This window comes from Ursus arctos, unplaced genomic scaffold (genome assembly GCF_023065955.2).
Source record: "Ursus arctos isolate Adak ecotype North America unplaced genomic scaffold, UrsArc2.0 scaffold_28, whole genome shotgun sequence".
Classification (NCBI taxonomy): domain Eukaryota; kingdom Metazoa; phylum Chordata; class Mammalia; order Carnivora; family Ursidae; genus Ursus; species Ursus arctos.
The window spans coordinates 10,345,226-10,359,610 of record NW_026622963.1 but is presented as its reverse complement, the minus strand read 5'-3'; the positions used below and the strand labels follow the sequence as shown (position 1 = coordinate 10,359,610).

Below are 14,385 nucleotides of genomic sequence, written 5' to 3'. Positions count from 1 at the left end.
GGCGTGATCCCAGCGTTCTGGGATCGAGCCCCACATCAGGCTCCTCCACTATGAGCCTGCTTCTTCCTCTCCCACTCCCCCTGCTTGTGTTCCCTCTCTCGCTGGCTGTCTCTGTCTCTGTCGAATAAATAAATAAAATCTTTAAAAAAAAAAAAAAAGATGAAAATGTTAATACAGAGGGGCACCTGGCTGGCACATTTGGAAGAGCGTATAACTCTTTTTTTTTTTTTTTTTTTTTAAAGATTTTATTTATTTATTTGACAGAGACAGAGACAGCCAGCGAGAGAGGGAACACAAGCAGGGGGAGTGGGAGAGGAAGAAGCAGGCTCATAGCGGAGGAGCCTGACGTGGGGCTCGATCCCATAACGCCGGGATCACGCCCTGAGCCGAAGGCAGATGCCTAACCGCTGTGCCACCCAGGCGCCCCTAGCGTATAACTCTTGATCTCAGGGTCATGAGTTCAAGCATCACATTGGTAGTAGAGATCACTTAAAAAAAAAAAAAAAAAAACCTTAAATAAATATGCTAATACACATAATTCCATGATCGTTGTAGGAAAGATAGGAAATGCAGAGAAAAGGAAAAACTGTCACCTGTAGTGCTTCCCTGAAATAATTACTGATGACATTTCTAGACTTCCGTGCTTTTATAGGATTTGAAAGAGGGTATACTGGGCAAAATTGTAACTTATTTTGCTCAATTAGCAACACCTCTGTCTTCATCTTTTTATGATTATTTGATATTGTATAGAGGATTTTGACTGTCTTCTTGGGCATTTAGGTTGTTTCCATTTTTCTACCATTACTGCAGTGTTGTTGCTAGTTAATAAAGCAGGTAGTTGGGAACAACCTAGATGTCTGACCCACTGTAGGGTAGGAATGGTTAATAGCAGCCTATTGTGTGAATGCCAGGTGGCATACTTTGGTAGCCTGTAATAGTTAATCATAAATTATAAAAATACTGAAGCAAATAAAAGGATAGAAAACTATGTGTACTCTCATTGCAGCTATGTAATGAATACATACGGTTGAACAAAACTTGTATGTGTTTACATAAGAAGGGCAGGTTCCCGTGGCCCGGAATAAGGTTTGCAGTTGGCTAAGCAGAGAGAGCTAACATATCCTTATTGGATATGTTCCATGTGCTTTAATGATCTGACCCCAAATCGTCCACTTCTGTCTGCTTCGACGTTCAGCTATTTCTTTAGTTTCTAATCCATTTCCTGTACTGTTTGCAGGACAGAAGACCTTTCCTACGCTTTTCAGGGTTGTTTTTTTCCTTCAGGGTTTTAAACCCATAAGTGTTTATTAGAAGTTTACTGTGTGTTGTTTCATGGTGAGCAGAATTACCATCCCCACCCACAATGATTAGCAATGGATTACATTGTGTGGTGAAGGCCTATGAAGGAATGGGTAGACTCACCCTATGGATAAGAATAGTTTTCAGAGTGGCAGAGGGAATAGCAGAAACAAAGGCTTAGTAACCAAAAAAATTATGTGATGTCAGTGATCCTTTAAAATGTTCATGTGGAGAACAAAATTTGATACTATTAACATTAAGCATAAGCAGCCCTTCAGATCCCATGCCCACCCCTGAGCCCCAGCCTCCTTTCCGTTTTGTTTCTGTGTACATTGTACTGCTTTTTAAAAACGCAGCCGCGTTTAGCTCTCTGTGTATCCATTCAGACCCTCTTCTGTGCCTTACGTACATATTGTGTATCTATGGAAATAAATGACATTAGGCTGCATATTCTACATTGTGCTTTTTTTCATTTAGTATGGCTTAGAATTTCTCTGTTTTGGTTTATATAGAACCAGCACATTTTTTCAACTGCTTTGTCATACTTAAGAGTAAAAATGTACCGTGGTTTAAAAACGTACCATAGTTTTAAAAAAATCATTCCTGGGACACCCAGGTGGCTCAGTCGATTAAGCATCCGACTCTTGACTTCAGCTCAGGTCATGATCTTGGGGTCATGAGATTGAGTCCCACGTCCAGCTCGCATTCCGTGTGGAGTCTGCTTGAGATTCTCTTTCTCCCTCTGCCCCTCCCCCGGCTCACCCTTTTTCTCTGTCTCTCTCTCTCTCTCTCAAATAAATAAAATCTTAAACAATCATTCCCTTCAGGGTGAACATTTAAACAATTTTTTTACTTTCTCAAATAGTGCTGCATCCTAGTGCTTGTATCTTGGTGAACATATGTTAGAATTTGAGGTGGAGACCAAGAAATGAAATCACTGGATATGCGTATTTTACATTTTAAATAAATGAATGAATGAATGAATGAATGTGTGTGTGTGTGTGTACACACATGTTCTTTCAATTTTTGTTTTAAGTAGGCTCCACACCCAGCATGGTGAACTAGGGACCCTGAGACCACAAGTCACGTGCTCCACCAGCTGAGCCATCCACGTGACCCTGAATGTTACCTTTTTTTTTTTTTTTAAGATTTTATGTATTTGACAGAGACAGCGAGAGAGGGAACACAAGCAGGGGGAGTGGGCGAGGGAGAAGCAGGCTTCCTGCTGAGCAGGGAGCCCGACGCAGGGCTTGATCCTGGGACCATGACCTGAGCCGAAGGCAGACAGCTAATGACTGAGCCACCCAGGTGCCCCCGAATGTTACATTTTAAAGGAGAATGCCAGTTCACTCTCTACAGCCATAGGCTGTATATACTAGGGTACTCCTTTCCTTTCCTTTCCTCTTTCCTCCCCTCCCCTTTCCTTTCCTTGATTTTATATACTTATGTATTTTTTGAGAGAGAGCATGTGACGGGGTCAAGGGCAGAGGGAGAGAGATTCTTAAGCAGGCTCCATGCCCAGCCCGAGCCCAGTGCAGGGCTCCATCTCACAACCCTGAGATCATGACCTGAGCGAAATCCAGAGTCTGACGCTCACCTGACCGAGCCACCCAGCCTCCTCTAGGATGCACTTCCATAAAAGCATTTATTTCCCTATCCTTAGTCAACACTAGGTATTATCAAACTTACTATTTTGGCCATTTGGGTGGCTAGAAAATTCTGATTCATATTTCCCCGTTCCCTACCATTGCCCATTTCTGTTTCTTTTTCTGTGTATTGCTTATTCATATCCTTCACCCTGTGTTAGGGAGGGGGGTGTGTAGTTCTTTTTATGTACTTTTAAAAGTAGGGTTTTCTCTGGTGTAGTTTCTCTGAAATTGATTGGACTTCCTCTGTATCCTTCAGTGACCACCTGAGTGTCACTTCAGTGACATGAAGTCATTCTCAACTCACCGAGGAGCAATTATTTATTCCCATAGTGTTCTGCCCATGTCTCTAGAATGTACCTTGGTAGTTACTTAAGTTGTAATGTAAATATAACTGTTCATATTCCTGTTTCCTTTACTAAATTGGGCTCCTCCAAGCTGGAAACTGTGTTGTCTTCTAAAGGCACCTGATAAATAATAGACATTCAGTGACCATGTGTTGAATGAATGAAGTACAGGATATTGGTGAAGGAGGTGTGTAGAAAAAGGGTCCTCAGCCATACTAAGTAAAAGATTTGAATTTTCCTGTGGTTGGGGAGCGGTGAAGCATTTTTAAGCACTAAATATCCCACTGGATTTGAGCTTTCAGGAAGATAAGTTTGGTAGCCCTGAGTAAGGAGGAGTGAAGGAACCAGAGGTGTTTTTACAACTGGAGGCAGTTACCATTTGAGTGATGGATGTGGGCAGTCAAATAATGAGACTAGTCAAAACTTGGGGAATGGTTGCACAGTTGCGAGAGCCAGGGTAAACACATGGTTAAAGGCCTAACAAGACAGGTGACAGGTGGAGGAACCTGTTGGGGGGTGAAATTAAGTTCAGTTTTCAGTGGAGAGGAGAGAGTCTTCTCAGTGTCACTTTAAAGACTGATTTCGTTAAGCAGTAGCATAAATCTTGACCCTCTAGGTCATCCTAGATTGGGTGGGGAGGAACAAACTCCTAGGGACAGTTTTTTTTTCGAATCTATTATGTTGCATGTATTATGTTCTTATCAATGTTTTAAATTTTACTAGCAGGTAGAAATTTTTAAAGCTTCTCTGGAAGACACTGGGAACCAGAAGTGGCTTCTGGTCCTGTTTACTTAATGACTGTGTGGCCTTCAGAAGTGAGAACTCTGAATTTTAGGTTTTTCCCTGTGTAAAATGAACAAGGTTGAAATAAATGATTCTCAAGCTTCCTAGTAAACTCTGATCTTCTCCATGTGATTCAGACAGTGATCTTGTCTGCAGTAAGCCTTTAGGGTAAGGGCATTGAAAACCTTGGAATTCTGATGGGGAAGGTCCCATGTGCCACCACCATTTGATAGTTCTTTCATGCAAAGCATGGCTTGTTTTTGCCTCTAATCAGTGTATGTCTTTTAAATACGATTTTTTTAAAAAAATCATACAAATGTTAGAGCTCAGAATTTTAAGAACTTCAAATATGATTGATACCATTACAGCAGATCACTTTAGTATGTTGATGCTTTGTCTTCCTTACACCATAGTGTGTGTGTGTGTGTGTGTGTGTGTGTGTGTGTGTGTGTGTGAGAGAGAGAGAGAGAGAGAGAGAGTGATGGCTTGGGTAGTCTTTTTATTTTATTTTGTTTCAAGATTTTATTTTCAAGTAATCTCTACATCTCACATGGGGCTCGAACTTGCAATCCAGAGATCGACTGTCACATGCTCTACAACTGAGCCAGCCAGGTGCCCCCTTGGGTGGTAATCTTTATGGTGATAGAATTGATTGCTGCTAACTGTTGGGTTTGATGTTTTCTGCTTCACTTTGGTATAAGAAGTTTCCTTTTCTTTCTTTCCTTTCATTCTCTTTTCTTTTTTTCTTTCATGCTTTTGGCTTAACGTTTTTGTATTAAGTTCGAGAAATGGGGTTATGGGGTAAAATGGCATTGACATTTCATGGTTCTGGCTTTATGCCATATTTCTTTCCAATAAACAAAATAAGTTTAAAACACTTTTACACTGATTATTGCTTCAGCTAATACAAGAGGTATGAAACATGAGGTGGTACTTTTTGCTCTAACCTTTCATTGTGCTGATAGTAAGATTGGACTTCTGCCTTTTTTATCACCTGCCTCCTAAACTTTGGAGTACCCGCTTCATCTCTTCAATTAGAGTGAAGTTTTATAACTTTATTGCCTCCCTACCTCCCAACCCTTGAGCAGCTAGGTTATAGCTTTGGAGGAGATGGTCTTTTGTTTACACCCTGGTTTCTTATTTGCAGCTTATGTTTATTCAGAGCCAGGGCCAGGTTCAGCTGACCATTGAGCTCCTGGACACAGAAGAGGAGAACTCGGATGACCCTGTAGAAGCAGAGGTATGGACAAGTATATTGCAGAAACTGGGTGGTTAGAGAGCCATCCTGTCCTGAGACTCTGCCTAGTGATGGTCTTCTAGAAGGCCAAGACAGCCTCGGGCCTGATAAGGGTCAGAACCTGTTGCTTAAAGAATGGGCCATCCCAGCCATGTGTTCAGTGGAAGGGAAGGGCTGCCTAGTGGTAGATATTTAGGGTTGATGGACTTCTCATTTAGCCGTCAGTAAAGCCATCTCTCAGGACATCTCATGGTTGGCAGCTTTCCTGTTTTTCTTCTAAATTATAAGACACAACAAATGAGGTACCATGTGCCCGGTATCATCTTGATGTGTCATGTTTACTTTTTATTGGGAGAGATGACGCCAGTTGTCAACCCCACGGAGTGGATAGAGTGAGTTGGTTATCATAGCTAGGCCTAGCAGATAATGTTAATGAGAGACACAAGCCATGTTACGATGTTGAGGGGCTATGGGAGGGAGATTATTGTTCTGTGGGAATATTAGCTCCTGGTTGCCAAATCTTTGAAAAAAAATTTTTTGAGATGCCAGAAATCCAGATTTTAATGTGAAAGATACTGATTTTCAGACATTTGCCACTGTATGTTTTATTCTTGAACAAAACCCTCTGTGGGGAAATAAAACTTGTCTGTGAGCCATTCTCTACTCATTTATGACTTCTGGTAACTTTTAAAGTATCTCGGACAAACTTTGGGTTTTATTATCTAACAGGAATTTAAAGCTGTGTGTCGATACCAAGTAACAGCATGTCATATGGAAAGATATTTTTGATATTAAAACTTAAGAGTTTCTGACAGTTTAGTCCTCGAATTTGCTAGACTACCTGAGGAGGATGGAGTCCAGTTTTTGTACTCTCTCTCCACCCCCATTTTGTGTTTTTAATCCTAGCGTTGGTCAGACTATGTGGAGCGATACATGAATTCTGATACTACCTCTCCTGAACTTCGTGAGCACCTGGCACGGAAACCAGTATTTCTCCCAAGGTGAGTGAACTGAGTCACATGTTAGCAGTTTATACTTGCATAGGTTGAGGAACAGAAAGTTCAATTTTCAGATCCTTGGCTTTCGCTTACTCAGTTCGTTGTTCTCTCTGCTGAACACCAAGGACACTGAGGACACTAATTCAAGGTTTCTGTGGCTGTTCTGCCATGAGCTTACCTGGGGCATGTGCCAAAGCATCAGAGAAGTGAGAGCTTTAGAGAACCAGCAGTAACTTCCTGTGTCAGATAGGAGTGTGTGTCGGAGTCTCCAGACTTGGTGATTCATGAGGAAGACTCACAGGACTCAGCATGTAGTCATACTCACAGCGATGATTTATTACACTGAAAGAATATACAGCTAAATCAGCATGGGGAGAGGCGTCTGTGACAAAGTCAGAGGAAACCAGGTGCAAGCTTCCAAGAGTCCTCTTCCATTGCAGCCACATGGGATGCTCTTAATTCTTCTAAGAAACAAATGATGACAGTACGTTTGAAACTGTCTACCAGGGAAGCTCGTTAGGGGACTCAGTGCCAGGGTTTTTTATTGGGTGATAGTCATGTAGGCACTGTCTGCCTAGCATGTAACAAAATACCAGACTCCCAGAAAGAAAGCAGGTTTTTAGATGAAACCACGTATTTGTGTGTGAACAGTTTAGGTACAGGGAGACACTTTTATTGCTTAGGGAATGGTGGAAACTCTCCCAACATCCAAGATTCCAGAAGCCAGCCAAGTGACAACCTTGAAAACAGACCTTTCAAAAGATAGCAGACTTACAAAAACAATAAGATACCTAGGAATACATGTAACCAAAGAGGTGAAAGACCTGTACTCTGAAAACTATAAAACATTGATGATGGAAATTGAAGACAAAGAAGTGGAAACACTTTTCCATGCTCCTGGTTTGGAAGAAGAAATATTATAATGTCTGTACTACCCAATGCAATCTACACATTTAATGCAATTCCTATGAAAATACCACCAGGATTTTTCACAGAGCTAGAACAAATAATCCTAAAATTTGTATGGAACCACAGAAGACCCTGAATAGCCAAACAATCTTGGGGGGAAAAAAAGCAAAGCTGGAGGTATCACAACTCCAGACTTGAAGTTATATTAGAAAGCTGTAGTAATCAATACAGTATGGTACTGGCACAAAAATAAGACACGTAGATCAATAGAACAGAATAGAAAACCTAGCAATAAACCCATGATTATGTGGTCCATTAATCTTTGACAAAGCAGGAAAGAATATTCAATGGGGAAAAGACAGTCTCTTCAACAAATGGTGCTGGGAAAACTGCTCAGCTACGTGCAGAAGAATGAAACTGGACTGCTTTTACACCATATACAAAAATAAATTCAAAGTGGATTTTAAAGACCTACATGTGAGACCTGAAACCATAGAAATCCTAGAAGAGAACACGGGCAGTAATTTCTTTAATGTCCGCTGTAGCAACTTTTTCTAGATAAGTCTCCTGAGGCAAGGGAAACAAAAACTCTTGGGACTACATCGAAATAAAAAACTCTGCAGGGCAAAGGAAATAATCTACAAAACTAAAAGGCAGCCTACAGAATGGGAGGAGATAAAAGTACTTACACAACTCAACACCCCAAAAAACAAATAATCCAATTAAAAATGGGCAGGGGGCGCCGGGGTAGCTCAGTCGGTAAAGTGTCCAGCTCTTGATTTCGGCTCAGGTCATAGTCTTAGGGTCATGAGATCGAGCCCTGCGTCTGGTTCCATGCTCAGCAGGGAGTCTGCTTGAAATTTTTCTCTCTACTTCTGCCCCCCCGCCCCCACCATGTGCATGGGTGCGCTCGCTCGCTCTTCCTCTCTCTCTCTCAAATCTTAGAGAAAAAAAAAGTAGAAGACATGAACAGACATTGCTCCAAAGAAGACCTACAGGTTGCTGACAGCTAATATGAAATGATGCTCAACATCACTAATCATCAGGGAAATGCACATCAAAACTACAGTGAGACATTGCCTTACACCTGTCAGAATGGCTAACATGAAAAACGCAAGACACATCATGCTGTCAGGGATGTGGGGAAAAAAGGTGGGAATGCAAACTGGTGCAGCCACTATGGGAAACAGTATGGAGGTTCCTCAAAAAGTTAAAAATAGAACTACCCTGTGATCCAGGAATCGCACTACTGGGTACCTAAAGAATACAAAAACGCTAGGTCAAGAGGATACATGCACCTCTGTGTTTAGAGCAACATTATCTACAATAGCCAAGATATGGAAGCAGCCTAAGTGTCCATCAATCGATGAATGCATAAAGAAGATGTGGGATATGTATATATATACACAATGGAATATTATTCAGCCATAGAAGGAATGAAGTCTTGCCATTTGCAACAACATGGATGGAGCTAGAGAGTATTATAGAGTATTATGCTAAGTGAAATAAGTCAGAGAAAGACAAATACCGTATGATTCCACTCATATGTGGAATTTAAGAAACAAACCAGCCACGGGGGGGAAAAGAAGAGAGAGACAAACCAAGAAACAGACTTATTTAACTATAGAAAACAAACTGATAGTCTCCAGAGGGGAGGTCGGTGACATAGGTGATGGGGATTGAGGAGGGCACTTGTCGTGATGAGCACTGGGTGATGTGTGGAAGTGTTGAATCGCTATATTGTACATCTGCAACTAATACAACACTGTGTGTTAACTATACTAGAATTACATTTTAAAAAAATAATAAAGTAGAACCCAAGGAACAAAGAATCCAGTCAAGAAGGGCAGAAGACATGAACAGACGTTTCTGCAAAGAAGACATCCAAGTGGCCAACAGACACGTGAGAAATTGTTCCACGTCACCCGGCATCAGGGAAATACAGATCAAAACCCCAGTGCGATACCTCCTCCCACCAGTGAGAATGGCTACAATTAACAAGTCAGGAAATGACAGATGTTGGTGAGGATGCAGAGAAAGGGGAACCCTTACACTGTTGGTGGGGATGCAAGCTGGTGCAGCCCCTCTGGAAAACAGTATGGAGGTTCCTCAAAAAGTTGAAAATAGAGCTACCCTACGACCCATTAACTGCACTACTGGGTATTTACCCCAAAGATACAAATGAAATCATCTGAAGGGGTGCCTGCACCCGTGGTTATAGCAGCGATGTCCACAATAGCCAAACTATAGAAAAGGCTCATATCTCCATCAACAGATGAATGGATAAAGAAGATGTGGTATGTGTATGTATATATATACACACACACGTATACACACACACACATACATACATACACACGTATACATAGATACAATGGAATATTATGCAGCCATCAAAAAATGAAATCTTGCCATTTGCAATGATGTAGATGGAACTAGAGGGTATTATGCTAGGTGAAATAAATCAGTTGGAGAAAGAATTATATGATCTCACTGATATATGGAATTTAAGAAACAAGGCAGAGAGTGGGAAAGAGAGGAAAAAATGAAAAGACAAAACCAGAGAGGGAGACAAACATAAGAGACTCTTAATCTCAGGAAACAAACTGAGGGTTGCTGGAGTGGAGGGGAGTGGGAGGGATGGGGTGGCTGGGTGATGGACATTGGGGAGGGTAAGGCTGATGAGTTAAAGACCTGTACCCCGAAACAAATAATACATTATATGATAATAATAGTAATAATAAAATAGAGCTGTCTTTTGAAGATAAGAGGAAAAACCCACAAAAGATAGCAGTCCTAGGTCTGCTATATTCACTTCACAGAATTTTTAAAATTCCTCCCTGTTTATGGGCAGTGTGTTGTCGGTCCTCTGTCTGAGGGTGAACATGGAGTTCCGGAAGTAGACAAGAGGGTTGGTGCAGTAGAGTGGCATTCTTCCTTCCCAGAAGCTCAGAACTGAAATCCCATGTCTTACATTTCCAGAAAGGTATTATCCCAATACAGACGGTCCCCCACTTAGGATAGTTTGACTTAAATGATTTTTGGACTTTACAATGATGTGAAAGTGATACACACTCATTAGAAACAATTTTGAATTTGGAATTGGGTCTTTTCCCAGCCTAGTGATCTGTGATGTGATCCTCTCGTGAAGCTGGGCAGGGGTCACAGCTCCCAGTCAGCTTCATGAGCACAAGGGTCAAGAACTGACGGGGCGCCTGTGTAGCGCAGTCGTTAGGCGGCTGCCTTCGGCTCAGGGCGTGATCCCGGCATTCTGGGATCGAATCCCACATCTGGCTCCTCCGCTGGGAGCCTGCCTCTTCCTCTCCCACTCCCCCTGCTTGTGTTCCCTCTCTCGCTGGCTGTCTCTCTCTGTCAAATAAAGTGCGTTAGGCTAAGCCGTGATGTTCATTCTGTAGGTTAGGTTTATAAAATGCACTTTTGACTTACAGTGTTTTCAGCTTCTTATCAGGATGTAACCCCTAAGTCAAGGAAGATCTGTGCTATTATTATTATTAGACTGAGTTCTAATCAGAACATGGAAAGGGGGTGTGAGCAGAAGGGTCCTGCCGGCCTCATTGCTTGATTCATTCAGCAGACTTTGAGCAGCTGTTCTGTGCCAGACCTCTCCAACAAAACAGACTTAGTCTCCAGGTTTATGAAATAGTACAATAAACATATCACGTATTTCTCACCAGGTTGGCCAAGTTTTTAAAAGATTTATAACCTGTGTTGTAGCGGGTGTGGGTTAGGAAAGCACTTTCATATTTTATGGGGAAAATAGAAATTGGTACAATCATTCTAGGGCCAGGGCAATTAAAATGTATGGGAACTTTACCCGGCAACTTTGGTTTCTAATAACTTGCGTGACAGCTGAGGTTCTCAGTCTTTTTGGCCTTGAGATCCCTTACGTTCTTAGAGACTGAATATTCCAAAAAGCTTTTGTTTATGTGGATTATATCAGGTAACATTTTTTTTAAGATTTATTTATTTAGAGAGAGAGGGAGTGCATGAGTGGGGGAGGGGCAGAGGGAGGGGAAGAGAATCTCGAGCAGACTCCTTGCTGAGCAAGGAGCCCCATCCCTGCCCCAGGGCTTGATCCCGTGACCCTGAGATCATGACCTGAGCCAAAACCAAGAGTCCAACACTCAACCAGTTGAGTCACCCAGGCGCCCCTTCATTGTTCATTTTTTGAGAAAATAGCTGCCAACACATACTCTAGGATGTTGTTCTTTCAGGTAAAAGTAGTGATCCATTTGCCACTCAGGCACTGCCCGCGTGCTCCTGTCTGAGAACCCCGTTGTGCTTTGGCTCACTAGGGTGCTGGATGTGTAGTTTCCATTTTACCGCACAGCGTATTAAAAGGATGTGAACTAAGGGGCTGGGATTTGACAAAATATGTTACTGCTTCATCAGGGACTTTTTTTTTTTTTTTAAGATTTATTTTTTTTTTTTAGGGATGCCTGGTGGCTCAGTCCTTAGGCGGCTGCCTTTGGCACAGGTCACAATCCCAGGGTCCTGGGACCGAGTCCCATATCAAGCTCCCTGCTCAGCACGGGCCCTGCCTCTCCCTCTGCCTGCTGCTCCCCCTGCTTGTGTGCACTCACTTGCGCTCTCTCTCTGGCAAAAAAATAAATAAAATCTTAAAAAAAATAATAAAGATTTATTTTTTTATTTGAGAAAGAGAGCAGGGGAAGGGGCTGAAGGAGAGAGAAAACTTAAACAGACTCTGCACTGATCACAGAGCCCATCACAGGGCTCAGTCTCACAAGCCTGAGATCATGGCTGAGCTGAAACCAAGAGTTGGACACTTAACTGCGCCACCCAGGCATCCCCATCATGGACATTCTAAGTGAAACCAGCTTTCCTTATTTTCTTCTTAAAGATTTTACTTATTTATTTGAGAGAGAGAGAGCATGAGCAGGGGGAGGGGCAGAGAGAGAAGCAGACTCCCCAGTGAGCCAGGAGCCTGACTTGGGCCTCTGTCTCAGGACCCCGGAATCATGACCTGAGCCAAAGGCAGACGCTTAACTGACTGAGCCACCCAGGACCCCAGCTTTCCTCTTTTAATTGCCAGAGCGTGGCCAGAGAAGAATATAAAGGTTTCTAAGGACAGTTTGGTGCCACCAGCATTTTTATTCACCATTACTTTTGCACTGGCCGTGTAAATGTTAACCAAGGAAAAAAAGTTTTCTATATATGTTTCAGTATTATTATGTTTTAGTATTATTGTGAAAATAGTTTTGATCTCATAGATCTCCTAAAAAGGGTCTTCGGGGCCCCCAAGGGTCCTTGAACCAAAGAACTGCTGTCCTACAGGAATACATATATACAGAGATATTCACTGAAGCAATGTTTTTTCATAGCAAAGTATTAGAAACAATATAATTGGCTGACAAGCTTTCTTCTGCTTGCTTTTGGAGAGAATTCAGCTCTAAATACCTGCCAGGGCATCCATTGATGGGAATTGTCTTTTTAACTGTGTGTGTAGAAAACAGGAATTAGTACCATCTTTGGGGGGAATTGAAAAAATAGGCGTTCAGATAATCATCTTTGCTCTGTGGTTCAGGTGAGGAGCCCTGACTGATTCCCGTTAAGGAATGGTTCAATCAAGGCATGTTAGTCTCCAGCAATTCAAAAGAATGTGAAGTCTTTGGTGAAATGAAAGAAATCTTCACATTAAGTGAAAAGTGGAGAATAATAAAATACTTATAGTATGATCCTATTTTGTCTTTAAAAACATCCCAAAGCAGAACTATAGTGAGCGATTACGTATGTGAATTCCGAGAGGCCTAGAAGGTTTAAAATCAAAACTGCTCTCAGTGCTGTCTCTGCCAAGGCATGTGGGACTCGGAGAATCCGGGGTAGGAGGTGGTTAAAAATTTCTACGTTTTATTTTATGTATCTTTGCATTTGAAGCTTTTTTTTTTTTAAACAACGAAACCATTGGCAATATATATAACTAAAATTGTGATAACTGCCATGGAGGCATACAATAAGGAGAACCCCTTTGAGGGGACTCATAGGAATCTGCATCTGGATGAACTCTGATCCTGCACGGCTTCTTGCTTTGTAGGAATCTGAGGCGGATCCGGAAATGTCAGCGTGGTCGAGAACAGCAGGAAAAGGAAGGGAAGGAAGGAAACAGCAAGAAGACCATGGAGAATGTGGATAGCCTGGATAAACTGGAGTGTAGATTCAAGTTGAATTCCTACAAGATGGTGTACGTGATCAAGTCAGAGGACTACATGTACCGGAGGACTGCCTTGCTCCGGGCTCACCAGGTAAGACCCAGTCACTGGCATTTCTCCATACCTCTCCCGCCCCAGCCAGGCCCAGGCCTACTGCAGAGGTTTCTGATTGTTTCTCTCCCTTTATGAGACCCACCTCTTGGATTTGAGAATTGTTGAGTAGGCAGGTATATTAGTCTATTGAAGATGTCAGAATAAAGGTCCACAGACTGCGTGCCTTAAACAATAGAAATTTATTGTCCTACAATTCTGGAGACTAAAAGTCAAAAATTGAAGTGTGGCAGAGTTGGTTTGAACCAGGGCTGTGAGGGAGAATCTTTTCCATACCTCTCCTCGCCCTGGTGTTTTGCTGGCAGTCTTCGGCCTTCCTTGGTGTGCCGGTCTCCGCCTTCATCTTCTTCACGTAGCGTTTTCCCTGCGTGCCTGTGTCCAGTGTCCCCCTTTTAAAGGGGGCTGGCCATACCGGACTCGAGGTCCACCCAGCTGTAGTCCGACAGCATCTTAACTGATTACATCTGCAACAACTTTATTTCTGAGTTAGGTCACGTTCTGCGGTACTGGGGGGAGTACTTCAGACATCTCAGCAAAGCTACTCCCAGCTTTTGCGTTACAAGTGGTATTGCTTATGAATTCTGTCTGTTCTCACGTGCTGTCTCAACTGTGAAAGCTTCCTGGTGCAGTTTTGTAGCAGGATTGTGCCAGACCCTGGGGCACAACCATGAAGTAGATCGTATAAAATAGTGTGATATGCACTATCAAGGAGAGAAACCAGATGAAGTGCTCGTGGGTAGCTGGCGTGCAGTCCATTTGTGTGGCGGGGGAGACCTCCCCTAGGAGGTGACTCTTGAGGTTGGAACAGTGACCAAGGATCCAGCCAGGTGAGGAGGTGAGGGTTGGCGCTTTGTGGATGAAGGAAAC

The 14,385-nt window shown here is 42.5% G+C and overlaps 1 protein-coding gene across 5 annotated transcripts in view; it reads left to right on the top strand.

The window, feature by feature from the left end:
* Nucleotides 1–14,385, top strand: part of SIN3A (SIN3 transcription regulator family member A) — a 70,152-nt gene that overhangs the window by 53,408 nt on the left and 2,359 nt on the right. For all 5 annotated transcript variants that reach the window (XM_044392019.3, XM_044392018.3, XM_044392017.3 and 2 more), the window contains exons 18-20: nt 5,223–5,315; nt 6,219–6,313; nt 13,293–13,500. In XM_044392019.3, the coding sequence (XP_044247954.1) occupies nt 5,223–5,315; nt 6,219–6,313; nt 13,293–13,500 (396 nt within the window). The remainder of the gene's footprint in view (nt 1–5,222; nt 5,316–6,218; nt 6,314–13,292; nt 13,501–14,385) is intronic.